General features: G+C 29.3%; 1 protein-coding gene across 1 annotated transcript in view; it reads left to right on the top strand.

Moving 5' to 3' along the window:
* Positions 1-21,083, top strand: part of LOC100208640 (microfibrillar-associated protein 1) — a 65,309-nt gene that overhangs the window by 12,213 nt on the left and 32,013 nt on the right. The window contains exons 3-8 of the mRNA XM_065798254.1: positions 7,620-7,710; positions 8,036-8,076; positions 18,559-18,634; positions 18,793-18,818; positions 20,791-20,830; positions 21,069-21,083. The exon at positions 21,069-21,083 is cut by the window's right edge and continues 48 nt beyond it. Coding sequence (XP_065654326.1) covers positions 7,620-7,710; positions 8,036-8,076; positions 18,559-18,634; positions 18,793-18,818; positions 20,791-20,830; positions 21,069-21,083 — 289 coding nt within the window. The remainder of the gene's footprint in view (positions 1-7,619; positions 7,711-8,035; positions 8,077-18,558; positions 18,635-18,792; positions 18,819-20,790; positions 20,831-21,068) is intronic.

The raw sequence follows: 21,083 nt of genomic DNA, 5'->3' as shown, positions 1-21,083 counted from the left end.
CTGAACTGTTTGCTTTGGTAGTATAGTTTGTTTCGTTTTTAAGACATGTAAAATTAGGAACACTTTTTAGCATTGTTCAATGTAGGTTGCAAATGTTTTGTCTAATACTGTATATATATATATATATATATATATATTTGTATGTGTGTGTGTGTGTATATATATATATATATATATATATATATATATATATATATCTATATATATATATATTTTTTTTTGTTTTTTTTTTAAACATCTTCACTTCCAACAATGCTGCAAGCAGCCACTAATTAAAGTTGGAAGTTACTGTAAGAGAAAAGATGAAGATTGTAGGACAATTTAAAAGATTGCAAATTATAAGAATCAGGAAAGCAAGATGAAGGAAGCGAATTCCAAAGAACTGATGTTCGAGGAAAAAAACTAGACAGATAAGCGTTTTTGGAGCACTTAGGAACAGTCACAGAAAAAGGATGACACTTAATTGAATGACGAGTAACACGAGAATGAATTTTAGTAGATGGCACAAGAGACGCTAGCTCTTTAGAGCAGTGCCCATTATAGTATTTGTAGAAAAGAGAAAGAGAAGCAACATTACGACGATGTGATAATGGTTGAAGGTTGGCTGCAAGAGCAGGTCCAACTATGTTTACAATTCGTTTTTGCACCTTGTATAAAAGAGAAAGGGCATCATTAGAAGATCCGCCCCAGATATGGCAACAGTATTCCATACAAGGCCGGATTTGAGATTTTTAGAGATAGAGAATAGAATCCAGAGTAAGAAAGTGATGAGCTCGATAAAGAGATGCAACCTTAGCAGATGCTAATTTTGCAACTGATTTGATATATGGTTTCCAAGAAAGATTGGAAGTAAGAGTTAATCCTAGAAGATGAAGAGTAAGTTACTCATCGAAGACATTACCGTTCATAAATATAAGAAGATCTTAATTATTGCGATAACGATTGGCTGAAAAAATTGAGTTTCATCTGAATTAAAGTTCACCAGCCACTGTGAGCCCCATGCTGTAGCAGAAGTGAGATCCTTTTCAAGCTCAAATGCCCCCTTCAAGCAATCAGAGGGTGTTGGTTTCTTATCACGACAAGAATAAATGGTAGTATCATCAGCAAACAATGCCACCTTAGATGTGAGAATATCTGGAAGATCGTTAATGTAAATTAAAAAGAGTATAGGGCCAAGGATAGAACCTTGAGAAAACCCTGAAGTTACAGAATAAGAAAATGAGTGTTGTCCATCGAGGATAACTTTTATGCTACGATTAGAAAGGAAGGATTCAATGATCTTAAAGATGTTGCCGGATACACCATAAGAAGAAAGCTTATGGAGAAGACCAGCATGCCAAACTTTATCAAACGCTTTTGAAATGTCAAAAGCGATGGCCTTAACCTCTCCATCTAATGCATGATAAAACCTGTCAGTTATTACTGTTAGCAAATCAGCTGTAGAATGACAAGATCGAAATCCATATTGATGGTCAGAAAGTAATTTATTAGGTTCAAGATGAGAAATTAAGTGTTTGTTAATTAAAGATTCAAAAATCTTGCTTATGATAGGAAGAAGACTTATGGGACGGTAGTTAGACGAATCAGATCGCTTCCCAGAATTTTTGAAGATAGGGATAACAGATGCGGCTTTCCAGCAGGCTGGTTAACAAGACTCTGATAAGCACTTGTTGAATAGTTTTGAGAGTATAGACGACAGCTACGGAGAACACTTCTGCAAGACAAAAACGGGTATGTTGTCTGGGCCACAAGCTGTAGAAGAGTCTAGACAGGAAATAACTTTAGATACAGATGCTTGAGTGATATGAATGTCAAGCAATGGATCAACCTGTTTGTTGGCAGTATCAGGTAGAACGCAACTAGTGGAATCAAGAGATGATATTGATGAAAAGTTTTTAGTAAACAATTCGGCTTTGTCATTAGGTGGGGTGACAAAGTCTGAACTATACAAGAGAGGTGGAATTATAGATTTGCCTTTATTATTGATATTATTAAAGATTCTCCAGAAGTCACGAGAGCCTAATTTTTGAGAGGAGATACGAGATTTCATGACCTGAGAATAGCAGGTTTTGGCGTTAGACAAAACCTTTTTACAATTGTTTCTAGCAGTAATAAACAAACCTCTGTTTTCTGGAGAATTGTTTTGCTGATAAATATGGAAGTAACGGTTTCGATTGGCTATTGCAGCAGCACAGTGTGAGGAAAACCATGGAGGAGAGTGAGGCTTGACCTGGAATCGTCGAGAGGGAATAAAAGATTCCATGCCAGCCTGAATCCACGAAGTTATGTAAGAAACACATTTGTCGACAGGAAGTTGAAAGATTTCTACCCAATGGCCATCACGAAGAAAATCACGGAAAGAATCCCAGTCAGCTTTACTGTAGTTGTAAGAGGTTCGATAATAGGGGGATTCAGGTGATGAAGAAGAATGAGATATTAGTTTTAAAGAGATCAAACTGTGATCAGAAGCACCTAAGGGTGAATGTGGAGAAACTGAGCACTGACTAGGATCAGAAACAAGACATAAGTCGAGTAGAGAAGGTAAATGATTAGGGTTGTCAGGAAAGCGAGTTAAAAAATTGACTATTTGAGTTAGGGATTGTGAAAGGCAAAAGTTGTGGGCCTTAATGCCTGCGGAGTCACTGACACTAGAGCCAAGCCATTCAGAGTGGTGAGCATTAAAGTCACCGACAACAACTATATTGGCTGATGGATAAAGAGAGAGGGCTTGGTCAACATGATCAGAAATAACATCAAAAAGAGTGCAGTCTTGAGATGAAGGAGAGCGATATAGAACAAAGAGAAAGGCAATAGAGTGAAGTGGTGCTAAACGAAAGCACATGAAAGAATAGTCTGTGGATTCAAACCTAGTTTCACGACAAACAGGTGAATTCTTACGAATGTAAATGCCCAGGCCAAGCATGTGACTATTGGAGTCTTTATTAATCAGAGGAAGATAACCATCAACACTAAGATCACAAGATGAGCCAGCCGAACTCAAATTTGTCTCACAAAGAGCAAGTAGGTCTGGTGAACTTTGCAAGAGATAAGACTCAACAGAAGAAAAGTTACGAATATTATTGAATGATAGGTTTAGAGAACTTGGTGATGATGATGGTTTTTTTTTTTTTTAGTTTTTGGTACTTTATTCATTTTTAAATTAGATTGAAGAACTTGACTCAAAGCATAGATAGTACTCAGAACACCGTTTAATAGCCCAAGCAATTGCCTCATTTCTACTAATAAACCCTAAGCCGTAACAAAGGGCTCCAAATGTGTTTTCCGCAATGCACACCAAAAGTACAAACAGGGACACCATCCATGCGCAACATGGCACTGTTAATACTTTGATAATTTTCAGCTGTTGATGGAATCAGCCTCTCTGAGAGCTACCACAGAGTTCGGGAAACCTGACTACCAGCCGGCCTCAGAACCATAAAACTGAGTTTTAGAGCTGTACCCTCATAAGGAGATAATAGAATGAGTTGCCTAGTCATAAAAACAGTGACACAAGCAAACCCATGCATTGAGTCAAGAAGATCTAGCATTCAACATCCTAAACTGGAAACAATGTATTAAAAATACATCTGCGCCAGCCTAATAGATGAAGAAGGGGTGCGAGGCTGGTCAACAGATAGAATCTGTTTACCCCTTAAATATATATATATATATATATATATATATATATATATATGTATATATATATATATATATATATATATATATATATATATATATATATATATATATATATATATATATATATATATATATATATATATATATATATATATATGGAACCCTTAGATGTTGTCTGAAAGTTTTTTCCATGTTTTGTTGACAAAAAGTAAAAATTAAAATGCAAGACCAGAATTTTTTTTTTTTAATAATGATAGACTGCCTGCCCCAACCAAACCCTCAGTCGATGTAGCAGCACTCCCTTGCGGGTCAGGCTATTTTTCAGTCGATGTAGCAGCACTCACTTGCGAGTCAGGCTATTTGTCAGTCGATGTAGCAGCACTCCCTTGCGAGTCAGGCTATTTGTCAGTCGATGTAGCAGCACTCTCTTGCGAGTTAGGCTATAAGATAGTCGATGTAGCAACACTCCGCGCATGATTTACAGTAAAAAAAAAAATAATAAAAACATTTTATCAAAAAAAATTAAAAAAAAAACATTTTATTAAAAAAAATAAAAATAAAAACATTGTTTATATTGTTAAAAACATTCAAAATGTTTTAAAAACATTCAGAATGTTTTTAAAAACATTCTGGTCAATTAAATTTGCGTTTTTGTGGTTTTTTTATATAACAATTAATTTGTAATTAAATTAATGGTTTTGACTTTCGTCCAACACGAAAATGTTGGACGAAATTTTAAGTTGTAATTTAAAGTGACGTATGTGTTGGCGTAAGAATCACTTTTTTTCTTCCGCTCTTCCCAAAGCCAACAAACTATAGATCTATATATATATATATATATATATATATATTTATATATATATATATATATATATATATATATATATATATATTTATATATATATATTTATATATTTATATATATATATATTTATATATATATATTTATATATTTATATATATATATATATTTATATATGTGCTCATAAATGGTTTTCTATGTTTTACAAATTTTTTTATTGACAATTATTCTAAAGTAGTATCTTCAACTGGGCACACACAACACTATGTCATTTCACATGACACTATGTCAACAATGTAGCTCTTTATTCTTCCCAATTTCCTGTATATTGCTTGGACCTTATTGCGATTTTTTTTAAACTGATGAGATATTATCTTAAACCAATCTAAAAATCAGAAATGGTCAGAAAAGCACGAATCCATTCAATTAAAAAATATCTGCCAGTTACCATAGCTACCAGTGTCCTAAGTTTTTGACAAGTTAGTTATACAACATTTTGAAGTAACAAATCCATGCTGTTTTGGATTAATTAGTTTGTTGCTATTTAAGTAAAATATTAAGCTGTTTTTAATCAAACTTTCAATGAACTTGCATAAAATTAATGTTAAAGACACAGGTTGGTAGTTTTCCGGTTCAATTTTGTTTCCCTTTTTAAAAAATGAAACAACATTTGCCAACAGCCATTCATTTGGCAAAGTAGAGGAAAATTATGATTTAATGAACAACATAGAGAGGGGTGCTGAAATAGTTGGTGCCAAATTTTTTAATACTGCTAGATGAATAGAATCATAGCCCATAGATTTATAATGATTTATAAACTTTTTTCAGAACGTTTTTGTAGGGGATTAAAATATACAGATTAAAAATTTGTTAAGAGTTTGTCCTTTCATACAAACTATAATTCTCTGAACTATTGTCCTCAAAAAATGATTTATGGATTTTTTTGCCTAATATTTTGCACATCTCTCTTCAATTTGAGGTTAATTTGTTCAGATTATTTTTTAACACTTTTACAGAATCTTGTGGATTATATTTGTTGTTTAAGAATAGAATGATTTGGATTATTTTTGCAATTGGATGCTATTTTTTTTCAAACTCTATCACTGCTCTTTTGATCTCTTTTGATTTTATAAATTTTTTATAAATTTTTATAATCATGGAGAATCTCAATTTTTTTGCCACTGGCTTTATGTTTTTGCCATTTTGAGTTTTATCTTTCACCAATTGTTTGACTATGCTATTAATTTATGAATATCATAAATCATAAAATTTTAACTTCATTAATTTTTAAACAGCGCCATATTTGTTCAACTTCTGTATTGCTTAGTAAGAGCTTGTCTATTTTATAACTGATTATATAAGACACTTACAAAAACATATTAATTGAAAAACATTTTTTTTGCTTTTCAAGATTATGGTATAATTTGTAAATCAAATTTTTATGTATGCAGTGTGGAAAATAAGAAATCGAATGCGAGCAGTCAATTTGACTGTCTAACACTTGGATTTGATGGTCAATTGTTTTTTTTTGGACAGTCCAAAATTTTTTTTCTACATTTCAATTTTCTCAGTATATTAAATCTCAAAATCCTCTAAATTATTAATAATCTCAGTATTAGTTCTTCATGAATGAAATTTATAATACAAAAATAACTTAAAGCTTGAAAATTAACGAATTCATATTCCTTTTAAAATAATAATTTTAAATAAAATCAATGGTTATGAAAATGGAAACTTGCAAATGTTTAAAATACCTGCTAATGTTAATAGTTTTAAAAAGTTCTCATGTGCATTAATTTTCATTCAATTAAAAAAGGAAGTTTGATAACATACAAAAAATGTATCACTTTTTTTTTTTTTTGAATACCGAAACAGTAAATCAAGAAACATTGAATAAATTTTAAAACAAGATATACAATGATTATTTTAGAAACAATCAATTCGAAGGCGATTTGGTTGAAAAGTCTTGTTTGCAACCGAGTTTCTGCAAATAATTGAAAAAACTTAAACTGTGAAAAAAACAAAAAAAAAACCAACAACAACAACAAAATAAAGAAATGTATAATAGTTAAGAATAATAGTTTTTAATAATTTTTTAAAGTCACGGTTTATATATATATATATATATATATATATATATATATATATATATATATATATATATATATATATATATATATATATATATATATATATATGCCAATATTCAGCAATATTATCGCTAAATTTATAGTTATACTGTTTTTTTTAAAACATCTTTGCTTCCAACAAGGCTTCAAGCAACCACTAATTAAAGTTGGAAGTTACTGGAAGAGAAAGATGCTAGCTCTTTAGAGCAGTGCTAATTATAGTTTTTGCAGAAAAGAGAAAAAATACTGTTGCGCTCAATTTACATTAGTTTATATTTCACTCTATAATAATTCCAATTTCTCCTTTTTTTCTTTTGTTTCTATTTTATACTTTACATTCCAAGTTATTTCATTTTCATGTTCAGTTTATTCAGTATAAGGTTAGTTTGTTCCATTTTGTTCCGTCTTTATGCCGAGGAAAGTATAGTAGACAAATTAGCAAAGACCTTTTTTTACAAAAAGAGAAAAAAGAGTTGTGAGCAACAATTTTATTTTGATACTTCCTTAACCAAACATCTTAATATTTTTTATAAAAAACATTAAAAAATTTACTAAATTTTTTTAACTCTATTTTACTACATTTTTATATCTGTTAAATTTAACTGATTATTTACATCATAACAATTCTAATTGCATTTCTTTCTATTTTTATCTACAAAAGTTTATTTGTTTCTATAGTTTTTTGTGCATAAAATGTTATCAAAAATAAAAAATTTTAAAGTCTTAAATATAGAAACCTAATTTTTATTACTGTTTATTACTAAAAAATTTTTTATTAAAATCAATAAATATGCTTGTCTGTTTTTTTTTGTTTTTGTTTTAGTCAAGTCTTGTTTTATTTACAAGTAAAAAAAGTTAACTCTTGTATTGAGTATTAAAAAGTAATTATAAAGAATTCTGAGAATATGCATAGAATTGACTATTTTTTATATTTTTATTTTCAAAATTTTTTCAATTAAAAAAAAGTATATATAAATACTTTTTTTTGATTGATTATTAATTGAGACAAAAATAGTATCAATTAACTATTTTTTTTTCATTAATTTTAGACCTGAATGGGCTGCAGATGAATCTAGTGAAGATGAAAGTGACGATGAAGGGTTGCAGGATAATGAGCAAGGCCAGCACTCTCCACAGCAGGTTTTAAACTATATTTAAACAAATATATACCCAGATTTAACATGCATGAAATGCCACTAATGACGTCGTACTGAAATAGCCATCTGCTGGGGCTTCAGTGTACACATTGATTGAAAGTTTGTGTTTGGGCAGGCATCTATGCATGAAAGATTTTAATTTTTTTAATATTTTGTTGAGACATAAGTCAGTGTTTTAATGATTAAGTTGTGCAAAACATGTTGAGACAATGCCAATATAAATCTGCAATACTAGATAGATGCTTGTGTATTCAATTATATATACAATTGTTTTCAAAATTATGCATTGATATTAATTTGTTTCCTAGCTGCATGCAGATGATATTGAAGAAGATATTGAAGAAATAAGGTTGGTTATTACTAGTTTTCAAATATTTATAATTAAAGAAATACCTATTTGCAAAATTTATATTAATTACAAAGTATTTAAATAACTATAAATAGTTGTTAGTGATGTACCGATAGCACTTTTTTGGCCGATGCTGATGGATAGGTGTAAGGCTGATGCCGATACCGATGAATTTACTCATTCGCTACTAGTCGTTTTAACAAATATCTTTTTGCTGTGACCGCAAAATCTAGAAAAATATCTGGTCTTCAAAATTTTAGTTTATGCAAAGCCATGTACTTTGTTTTTTAAGGAGCAAATTATTATAAGTTTGTTAGCGGAAAAGTTATAAAAAACAAAACAAAACAATATACTTACAATTACAAAAGTAATAAAACTCTAGTTATAACTGCATTATAAAAGTAATAAAACTATAATAGTGTTATTATTTTTATAAAGCATTTATAACTTTTAAAGTTCATTCATTGTTCAAATAACATTAGTAATTCCTTAATAAAAGTAGAAAAGCATCTAGAAAAATTACACTTAAACATCTTTATAAAAAGTTTAGCATTATAAAAAACGGTACTAATAGTCCGTAAAATCGCGCGTTTTAAATATTATTTGAATAATTAAGTCTTAAAGATTATTTTTCTAGATACTTTTCTACTTCAATTAAAATTTGGGATTACTTATGTTGTTAAAACAAAAAGAGTTTTAAAAGTTATAAGTGCGTTATAAAACTCTATTATAGTGTTATTACTTTTATAATGCAGTTAGTTACTAGAGTGTTATTACTTTTGTAGTCGTAAGTTTATTGTTTTATTTTTTTTTTCAACTTGTTGCTAACAAATATAAGTTGATTCACCTCTTGAAAAACAAAGAACACCATTTTGCATAAACTAAAATTTTGAAGACCAGATATTTTTCCAGATTTTACATTTTGTGATTGCTTAATTCAACCCTTGTTGCATAACATAGACATCTAGTTAAAATTCAAATAGTAAAACTTTTTAAAAGTATAACAAACTATTTATTAATAGAAAGCTAAACAAATGAACTTTTAAATAAATAAGTTTTTAACACGCCTCATTGAATGCATCATCAATGAATCATTATTAAGAAATGCTAAGTGCTTAAAACCATTGTTTTTATAAATTGTAACTAAAACATTAAGTCCAAAACAAAACTTATTTTATGTATAAATAAATGTTTTTCTTCAAAAGACATTTTTAATTACTTAACTAAATACTTATACAATTCTACAAGTTAAATTTTACAATGTTAACGCTGCTTTATTTTAGAACTAAATTTAAAGAAGTTTTTTTTATGAAGGATTACTCATGATTTTTTAACTTTGTCAAGTGATAACTTTTTCTAATTACACAAAATAACTCTTATTTATTCTTGATTATGTAAAGAAATAATTAAACCTTAAGAACAAACAAGTTATATGTATCTAGACTGAAAATTTATGTACAAAACAAGATAAAATGTGAAGCTCGAAAGTTGCTACCAATGGCTTGCGGTCAGAATTTTAAAAAATCAAAAGCCGCTATCAGCAGCTTGCGGTAGTGAAAGAGTTAACTATTTTTTTAAATTTTGAAAATATAAAACCATACAATTTTAAATTGTGTAATCTTTTTCATGGAAATTTGTACTGGTAAACAAATACTTGGACCCAAATCAGAACCAAACCATTATTTTATAAGATATTAGAAAAAGTAAGTTAAAAAATTTTTTTTTACTATGAAAAGAAAACTTTCAAAAGAATAAATACAATTTTAGAGGAATGCTTTTTATTTAAAGTTTAAAAAGAAAATGGTACTATCATAAATAGTTTACTTAAAATTCTTTATTAATTTATTATTAATTTAGATATCTAAACAACAATCATATGTTGTTTATATATCTAAACTATTTATAGATAATTAAGTTGACTTTAGAAAAATTTTATTTTGTGATGTTTGATCCCCACCACGTCCCTGGTAGTACCACACTCAACTTGTTTCTCTGTGCTGCGGCCTTGTATGTCAAGGTTTGTGTTTCAGAGTTATAAAGTTGAGAGAGGGTTGTTACCATAACTAAAGTAGCCTCCTTGACTGGAGTGGCCTTCATGGCTTCCTTGAGGAGGTGAATTGAAATAAATAAAAATATAGAAATATAGTAGGTTATACTTGAACACATATAGATAACAATGCTTAAGATACTTTTAAGTATAGCAATAGAACAACACAAAATAAAGTTATTCTAAAAACAGCATTATGGTAATAAAAGTATAAGTACATTCAGCTGTTAAATTAAAGCTTATAAACATCATATTAAAAATATACAATTTTGCCTGTAAACAAAGTCAAAATAAACAATTTCTCAATAAATTTCTAAGTAATGCATTGAGTTTAATTTATTTGTTATTTAATTATTATAATGCAGGATAAAAATTTTAAAATGCCATTGGTTGGAAAAACCGATGTGGCAGATTAAGCTGATGGCGATTAATCGGTACATCACCAATAGTTATGTTACAATCAGGGCTTTAAAGCTGCTCTGGAGCTGTAACCAGAGTTATCTGGTGTTTTTACATGGAGCTGAGCCAGAGCTGGAGCTGAAATATTTCTAGGTGGAGCTGGCTCCAGAGGTGGCTCCAAGCTCCTCTCTTTAATAATTTGAAAGATCGAAATATGAGAAATATTTTTTGTTAAAGGGATTCCTATTATATGTAAATTTTTTTTTTAAATTAAACTGTAATTGATGTCATTTAAAGTTTTATGATTTCTAAATAAAATATTATATACTTTGATATTAATATTATATGTATAGATTGAGTGTTATTTATTTGATGCTCACCTTAAGGCACTTAGAAATTTAATATTTTATAAATTATACTTGATCTGATATATGTAAAGTTGTTTTTGTATACATTCAAAAAAGCGCAAGCATTTTTTTAAAATTAATTTTGATCAAATTATTTTTTGTTGTATGTTATGTAGTTTATGTTGCTGCATTCAATGCTTTAAAAGTTACTTTAAAACATAAGAAACAATCACACTTTTAAATAAAAATTCTGACGATGACATTTTTTTAGATAAAGCAATGATACAGAATAAGGAATATGAGGGACATTTATGACAGGATACAAACAAGAAAGAAAGTGCAGCAGTTTGAGAAAAAAATCTAACCTTAGTTCTCTAAGAAGGGTAAAAAATGTAAACATACTAAGATTGAGGTGATGTGCTGCGTTGTTCACACTTTGCAGCCAGCTAATTGTGATGCTTTAAAAGAAATATACTTTTAATAAAGGTCTGGTATGTTGTGAAGAAACTAAGAAATTCATAGTATATTTCTAGCCGCAGTTTGTTGATGTTAGTTGTAGAATATTGTTAGAAGAGAATCAGATATATGAGTAAAACAAGCCTTAAAAGCAATAGCAGAAATCAAGTTACAAAAGAGATGCCAAAAATATAACAGTAAGTTAAGAAATAAGAAAAACAGCTGAATCATCTAATGCTTCATTCAGTTTTAGGTAAATCTAATTCTGATGAAGAATTAGACATGTTTGAAAAAGAGCTTGGTAAAAAAGAAATTTTGAAAAGTGTGAACAAAATTATTTTTTTTAATAAAAATTCTTTCAATACAAATTCTATGGACAACTGTCACGACCCGAAGAAAAAAAATGTTTAAAAGTAAATCAGTTTTTGAGGGAATTAAGAAATACCCAAAAAGGATACAGAGGTGTGCAGAGTAGTCACTACTATGGCTTCCTCACAAGCAAATATAGAGAGGCTATTTTTTGCACTTGAGCTTATGAAAAGCAATCTCGATACAACCACCAAAACCTGATATTTTATAGAATATTTTATTATTTTGATTTGTTTTTTCTGGAGCTGATCCGAAGCCGGAGCTAAAAATCTTGATGGAGCTGGAACCAATTTTTTTGACCTCAACTCCAAAACACTAGTTACAATTATACTGATAATTATTTATTATATTAAATAAGTTATTTATTATATTTTTCATAAGGAAACTTTAGGATGGGATACTGCGCTAATAAACTAGACCAGAAAAAATTTAAAAAAATTGAATAATTTTTTTATTTTTATTAAATGATAGACTGCCTGCCCTAACAAACTCTCAGTCAATGTAGCAGCATTATGCTGCGAGTCAGGCTATAAGATAGTTGATGTAGCAACACTCTGTTGCTAGTCAGGCTGTAAAATAGATATACTTTTATTAGCACTCTCTTTAAAACTGAAAAAAACTTTTCGACTACCATGGAAGACGATATAATATATATATATATATATATATATATATATATATATATATATATATATATATATATATATATATATATATATATATATATATATATAAATATATATATATATACATATATATATATACATATATATATATATATATATATATATATATATATATATATATATATATATATATATATATATAAATACATATATATATATATATACACATATGTGAATTATGTTAGTGTATTTTACAAATAGAGTGCTCAATGTTCTTAAAGAACAGAGCAATAATATGTTAGTAAAAAATACTTATCTGACTTTTTCTTCAACTTTAAGTTTCACCATTGCTGGATCATCAGGAAGAGTTACTAAATTGGGATTTAATTGGGAGTTGCTAAATTGGGATTTGGGTTACTGGGATTTAAAAGAAAAAATAAAAATTTTAATTTACAATGGTCTATTCTAAAATCTGCCCCTGCCTATAATAACATTTCCAAAAAATGTATGCTATGTTTCAACCTTAACCTTAAAGTACTAAAAAAAATTTAGTACTTTAAGGTTTGCTTTTAGGTTTTTGTGAGTTTTACAAGTTTTTGAAAACATTTAGAAATCCCCAAGTTATCTTCATTTTTGTATTATTAACATAAAAATAAAAAAAAATTTAATGTTTAGATGCTTCATTTTTTTTTTTTTTAATCATCTTTGCTTCCAACAAGGCTGCAAGCAACCACTATTAGAAATGGAAGTTACTGGAAGAGAAAAGATGAAGTTTGTAGAGCAAGATGACACTTGATAGGGGACTTAAAAGATAGCAAATTATATGAATCAGGAAAGCAAGATAAAGGAAGGGAATTCCAAAGAACTGATGTTCGAGGTAAAAAACTAGGAACAGTCACAGAAAAAGGATGAGACTTAATTCAATGACGAGTAACATGAGGATGAATTTTAGTAGAAGGCACAAGATGAGCTAGCTCTTTAGAGCAGTGCCCATTATAGTATTTGTAGAAAAGAGAAAGAGAAGCAATGTTATGACGATGTGATAATGGTTGGAGGTTGGCTGCAAGAGCAGGTCCAACTATGTTTACAATGCATTTTTGCACTTTGTCTAAAAGAGAATGGGCATCAATAGAAGATCCACCCCAGATATTGCAATAGATACTCCATACAAAGATGGATTTGAGATTTATAGAGATGAAGAATAGAATCCGGAGTAAGAAAGTGTTGAGCTCGATAAAGAGATGCAACCATAGTAGATCCTAATTTTGCAATTGATTTGGTTTACGGTTTTCAAGAAAGATTGGAAGTAAGAGTTAATCTTAGAAGATAAAGGGTAGACGGCTCATCAAGTACATTACCGTTCATAAATATAGGGAGATCTAAATTATTGCAATAACGATTGGCTGAAAAAAATTGAGTTTTGTCTGAATTTAAGTTCACCAGCCACTGTGAGCCCCGTGCTGTAGCAGGAGTGAAATCCTTTTCAAACTCAGATGCCCCCTCCAAGCAATCAGAGAGTGTTGGCTTCTTATTATGACAAGAATAAATGGTAGTGTCATCAGCAAACAATGCCACCTTAGATGTGAGAATATCTGGAAGATCGTTAATGTAAATTAAAAAGAGTATACTGTCAAGGATTGAACCTTGAGGAAGCCTTGAAGTAACAGAATATGAAGAAGAGTGCTGACCATCCAGGACAACTTTTATACTACGTTTAGAAAGAAAAGACCCCATAATTTTAAAGATCTTACCAGATACACGGTAAAAAGAAAGCTTCCGGAGAAGACCAGCATGCCAAACTTTATCAAAAGCTTTAGAAATGTCAAGAGTGATGGCCTTAACCTCTCCACCTTTATCTAATGCACGATAAAACCTTTCAGTTATTACTGTTAGCAAATCAGCTGTAGAACGAGAGGATCAAAATCCATATTGGTGATCAGAAAGTAAGTTATTAGATTCAAGATGAGAGATTAAGTGTTTGTTAATTAAAAAAGCCTTGCTTGTGATGGGAATAAGACTAATGGGACGGTAGTTAGACTATTCATATCGCTCTCCAGAATTTTTGAAAATAGGGATAACAGATGCTGCTTCCCAGCATGCTGGAAAACAAGACTCCGATAAGCACTTGTTAAATAGTTTTGAAAGTATGGATGACAGTTCTGGAGAAGACTTCTGCAGTACTACAACAGGTATGTTGTCTAGACCGCAGGCTGTAGAAGAGTCTAAGCAGGAAATCACTTTAGATACAGAAGCTGGAGTGATCTGAATGTCAAGCAATGGACCAACCTGTTTGACGGCTATATCAGGTAGAAGGCAACTAGTGGATGATAATGATGAAAAGTTCTTAGCAAACAATTCAGCTTCGTCTTTAGGCGAGTTGACAGTCTGAACCATACAAGAGAGGTGGAATAACAGATTTGCCCTTATTATTGGTACTGTTAAAGATTCTCCAGAAGTCACGAGAGCCTAATTTGTGTGATGAAATACAAGATTTTATGACCTGAGAATAGCGGGCTTTGGTATTAGACAAAGCCTTTTTACAATGGTTTCTAGCAATAGTAAACAGGCGCCTTTTTTCTGGAGAATTGTTTTGCTGGTAGGTATGTAAGTAATGGTTTTAATTGGAAATTGCAGTAGCACAATGTGAGGAAAACCACGGAGAAGATTGAGGCTTGACCTGGAATCTTTGAGAGGGAATAAAAGATTCCATGCCAGCCTGTCAGGGTTAGGTGTTAACCCCTAACTCTGATGGAATAAAAGATTCCATGCCAGCCTGAATCCAATTACAACTTATGTAAGAAGCACAATTGTCAACAGAAAGACGAAAGATTTCTACCTGAGGGCCGTCACAAAGAAAGTCATGGAAAGAAACCCAGTCATCTTTAAGATAGTTGTAAGAGGTATGATGATAGGGGGATTCTGATGATGAAGAAGAATGAGATAATAGTTTTAGAGAGATCAAACCGCGATCAGAAGCATCAAAGGGTGAATGTGGAAAAACTGAGCACTGTCTAGGATCAGAAACAAGACATAGGTCAAGTAGAGAAGGTAAATGATTCGGGTTGTCTGGAAAGCGAGTTGGAAAGTTGACTATTTGAGTTAGAGATTTTTGAGAAAGGCAAAATTTGAGGACCTTAACTCCAGCAGAGTCAGTAACACTGGAGCTGAGCCATTCGGTGTGATAATCATTAAAGTCACCGACAAAAACTATATTAGCTGATGGATAAAGAGAGAGGGCTTAGTCAATATGATCAGAAATAACATCATGAAGAGTGCAGTTTTGTGATGAAGGAGAGCGATATAGAACAAAGAGGAAGGCGATAGAGTGAAGTGTTGCTAAATGAAAGCACATAAAAAAATAGTCTGTGGATTTAAACCTAGCTTCCCGCCAAATGGGTGAATTTTTATGAATGTAAATGCCCAGGCCAAGCATGTGACTCTTGAAGTCTTTACAAATTAAAGAAAGATAACCATCAACACTAAGATTGCAAGATGAGACAGCTAAAATCAAATTAGTCTCACAAAGAGCAAGTAGGTCTGTGAACTTTGCAAGAGATAAGACTCAACAGAAGAAAAATTACTTCGAAGACCACAAATATTAGTGAATAATAGGTTTAGAGAACTTGGTGATGACGATGGTTTTTTGTGTTTTATAGTTTTTGTTATTTTGGTCATTTTAAATTTTTTAAAGAAATTGACTCAAAGCATAGATAGTACTCAGTACACTATTTAATTGTATTTACTCAGTACACTATTTAATATTTAAGGTCTCAACAATGCACACCAAAAGTACAAACTGGGACACCATCCATGCGCACCATGGCACTGTTGACTCACTGTTGAGAGCAACCACAGAGTTCGGGAAAACTGGCTACCAGCCGGCCTCACAACCATAAAACTGATTAAACGTTCAACATCCTAAACTGGAAGCAATGTATTAAAAATACATCTACGCCAGCATAATAGATGAAGAAGGGGTGCAAGGCTGGTCAACAGATAGATTCTATTTACCCCTTAAGCCTTTGCCTAGGAGGCCTTCTTCAAGACAGTAGCCGGATGCGTTTAACATCTGCCCAAGATGTTAGTATTTTTTTCGAGACATCATCTCTAGCCTTTAGTCAACCAATAGCCCCAAGGCAGGGAGTCTTTTAAGTCGGCGTTGGCATCTCCTAGTCTTTGCCTAAAAAATCATATTCTACAAGGCAGCAGGACATGAAGCTGGTTGTACTGGGTTACATGTTACCAGTAGCAGGATAAACTGACCTGACATATTTTCACAAAAGATATCATTTCTCACAATATCAATATTAAATATCAATAAATTTTGATAAAATAGATAAAATTCTAAACAGCTTAAAATTATTAAATAATAAAATTATTCTTACTCATTTTTATTATATAAATTATATATAAATTATTCTAACCTCATGTTAGAGTTTTTTAAATGATATTAAAACATATTTCATTAAATGTACAAATATATTTTGATTTAATCCTTAAGAAAATTACGAACTCAAAGTTGCATGATCTTAAACTTTTTAAGCTTTTAATTAATCATTAATTTAATTACAAATATTATATTTTTTTCAAATATAAAAAGCAAAACAAAATTAAGAGCTAACTTATAACTTTTAATTGTTTGAACAGTTACTCTGTTGTAATTCTTTAGCAGTACTTTAGACCTAGTACTTTTAGACCCAGTACTTTTGGATAACCCAAACTCTGTTTTTAAGTGTTTTGACTTGACAAATTTTTTGAACTGTTTTGACTAGACAAATAATACTGAGAGATTCCTGATTTAATGTTGTAATAATTAAGCATTGGATACTAGTCCTTAATTTTCTGGTTTCCAAAATTTTTATAAAAAGTTTCAGACCAAATATAAGACCATGTTAATGCAGCTTAGTGTGATCCACAAAAAAAATGCTTATTGTTAATTGCTAGTTTGAAAGCCTCACTTTCAAGTCAAAGTAACTAAAGTTTGTTTCAAATTCTCATAAGTTACTTTTACAGATTCAACAATTGCCAAGGTCTTCATTTTCTTTGCACCTAAGTCTTAAAAGACTTAAGAACACTGGCATTTTGAATGTTTTACTAGTTCTCATTGGCCATGTAACATATTCCTAAGGACCTTTAGAAACATTCTGCCTTCATCAATGCTTGCTTTGATGATATACTCATATAGTGGAAGATCAATGTTGTAAAAGTAGATTAATTAGTTTTGCAGCTTTTCCAAGTTTAGAAAAAATTATTTGCTTTGTTAGATTGTTTAAAGAAAGTCTTAAACTAAATTGAAATCCGCATTTTTTTTTGTGTGTGTGTGTGTGTGTGTGCAGAAACCATGCTATTTATATACAGTAAGCTTCAGGGTAGTAAAATATACTGTTATGCTCAAGGCCTTTCTTGTCAAACCTTGTGATAACTTTGATAACTTTTACCTGCTACTCAAGTTCTAAAGGTTGATGTTAATTTAAATCTAATAAAATAAATAATTTAAATCTAAAAAAGAATCATAAAAAAACTAAAAGCAATATTTTATAATTACTGTAGATTTTATTTACTTTATTATATAAGTGTTTACCAAGGAAACAACTTTACATAAAATTTTTCAAGGTTTTAGAACTTTTACTTTTTTATGAAATTTCAAAAAACAATTTTTTATTTTTAAAATTTGCTGTGAAAAAATGAACAAAATACCAATAACCTCAGAGTTGGTAGTTTTTAATAAATTTTTTTCATCCTATTGGTTGTCATGGATATATGAAAAAAGTATTATATTATTTCATGTTTGTTTTTAAACAAACATGAAATAATATAAGATATTTTGTATAGCATAATAGACAAATGAAATATGTATGAATTTTTTTTTATTATTATTATTTAATTTTTTGTTCAAATTTTATTTATTCATGTTTATTATTTTTTTAGCTTGTCAGAAAACTGTTTATAAATCTAAATTGGTTTATGAAGATATAATTATAATTACATATAAACAATATATAAATGTACTATTGTTATATACTTATGATACATACTTTAATTATAACATATATATGAGTATTTTATAGTATATAATAATAATTATATATGATATTAGTATGTAGATTTTATTTTGACATTTTTAAAGGACTTTATTTCTAAGTTATTAAATAAAAAAATTTTTTTTGGATAATCAAATAATTATAAATAATTTTATGTTTATAATAATTGTAATAAATTTATTTTAATGACTATTTAGAGATGATCACGGTCGGCGGCGTGTTTATGAGCCACGAATTGTGACTCAGCATGATGAAGAAGAAGAAGAAAGAAAGGTTTTTATTGTTTTTATCGTATTTAAGATATTAATTTTTTTAACTTTGATATCACTTTGATGAAAATATTTTATAAATAATATATATTAAATCTATATTCATTGTGTTATATGTTATTTGTATTTAAGTTTATGCAGTTTTTATTTTCTTAATTTTAGCATTCTAAGAGAAGTGAAGAGAGTAGGTTAGTGTTTTTTTGTATGATAGTATGAATTCTGATTTTATATACTATGTTATTTTTTACATATATAAAATAATGTAATTAAATATAAATTATTATATATTAAATGCAGAAAATATAACGTATACAAAGAAGTATCTTCTGATTAAAGAAAAGTACCTTGAGAAAATCTGCAAAAGAATATTGAGCTGCAACCTTTTTCAGCTTTTTTTTTTTAATTTTTAACTTTATCAAGATTTTAGAATTTCATTTACTTTCAAGTTTTATATATTAGTGCCCAAAAATAAAAATAAGAAATTTAGGTCCAAATTTAGGTATTATTAAACAATCTATTTTGCTAGAGAAAAGAAAAATTGTAAAAGAGTATTGGGACTGAAGTAAAATTTGTTGTAAGATCTTGAACTTTTATGCAAGTCTAGAAGTTTAGAAAACATTGGTTTAGGTAACATTCCTGTCACAGTCTTGCAAAAAGAGAATTAAAAAGTGTTATCTAGAACTCTTTTCAATTCTCTCTAACCTATTTAACTATGCTGTAGTGGTGTAGTGGTAGAGCGTTCTCTTTATAAGCAAGAAGCTCTGAGTTTCATCCCTAACACATCCCTAATAGTACTGTGCTTAACTTGTTTCTTGGCACAGGTTCTGTGTTTCAGAGTTAAAGAGTTGAAAGAGAGTTGTAACCACAATAAAAAAAAAACTCTACTGCAGTCGCCTCCTCCATCAATAAACAGCATAAAAAATATCTATTAAATCTGTGATAAAGTAAAATTAAAAGCTTTTGACTATTGTCCAGTCAGTTTTAGATTATTATTAGCAAGGTCTTTGAGTTTTTTGGTAACTAAATTTTTAATATTTTATATAAAATTTAATAATTCTTTTTCTGAAAGTCAATAATTGGAGCTTTTTCCTTTATTGTTGATTTATTCACTCTACTAACAAAAAGATCCTGTCTTGAATAAGATTCAGGGTTCAGGTATTTAGGGATTGGTCTTGACATATCAAAGTCATTTGATAAAGCAGAATTTGTTTTAAGTCAGAAGTCTTCTCCATTTTTATTCTCCATATTCTCTTTGTATATGGTGTATCTGGAAAAGTTCTTAAATTTTTTTTTTATCAATTTTTTAAAATTGCAGTATTGGAGTTTTCGTTATTCAATGTCACTAATCTTCAATTTCAGTAACCTCTGGTGTAAGACAAGATTCTTTCAATACTACAATACTGTTTATATATTGATGAATGGAAACACTCTTGTCATTCATTAATATAGAAATAAGTCAATCACAACAAGATCAAAACAATAATGGTTTTGATCTTGTTGTAATTATGTAAACATTTTTATATTATTAGATTGCACTTTGCATTTATTTGTCATTTGATTCATTGTTATTGCTTTCATAGTCTGAAATTAAATTGTTTCTTGCCCAGTTCTTTATTTGTCATCTTTTTTATAATCTTTATTTTTCGTTTTTAAACTAATATTATCATTTTTCACTGACAATATTAAAAATAGTACTGTTTATAAATAACTTTATAATTTAAAAACTTTTGGATTTGTTTTTTAATAAATTGGTTGTGTTGATAATTTATTAAATATATCAAGTTTTTGTTTATTTAAATTTCTTTATAATGAAATAAAACTTTTTTTTTCTGCTGAAGAGAATAGTCTTCAATCAAGAAATAAAACCTGGTCACTGCCAACAGAATTGCTGAATTTTACACATCAATCAATCAACCATTTCAATCATCTAACAAAAATATTTTGTTAAATTTTCCTATACTGCTGAAATGTGTTTTTATAAATGTACGATTTTTTTATTTGCAGTATTTCTGGATGTGTCAATATCAAGCATATCTGGTATTTCTGGTTGTGTCAATATCAGGCATATCTGTTATTTTGGATATTCATATTTGGCATAATCGTTACTTCACAACTTTAATTCATTATTTGACTGAGTTGTATTTTAAATTGTATTTTTAGTGACGAGGAAAATAATGCAGAAGAAGAATTAGATGAAGCGGTATTAATTGGAATTTAATTTTAATAATTTCATATAATATAAAATGTAAATATTTCTAATCTATTGTATATATGTCAACCATGACATAAATCTTTTCCATATTAGGTGTATATATTTTTTATATATGGGAAAAATTAGAGTATACCAATTAAGCTTACATTTAAACTTTTTACCAAAATAAATTATATGCCAAATTATATGTATAAAAGTAATATTATAACATTTATTTATTTGTTAGGCTATTGAGCGGCGG

This window comes from Hydra vulgaris, chromosome 05 (assembly GCF_038396675.1).
Source record: "Hydra vulgaris chromosome 05, alternate assembly HydraT2T_AEP".
Classification (NCBI taxonomy): domain Eukaryota; kingdom Metazoa; phylum Cnidaria; class Hydrozoa; order Anthoathecata; family Hydridae; genus Hydra; species Hydra vulgaris.
This window is presented reverse-complemented; position numbering and strand designations above follow the sequence as displayed.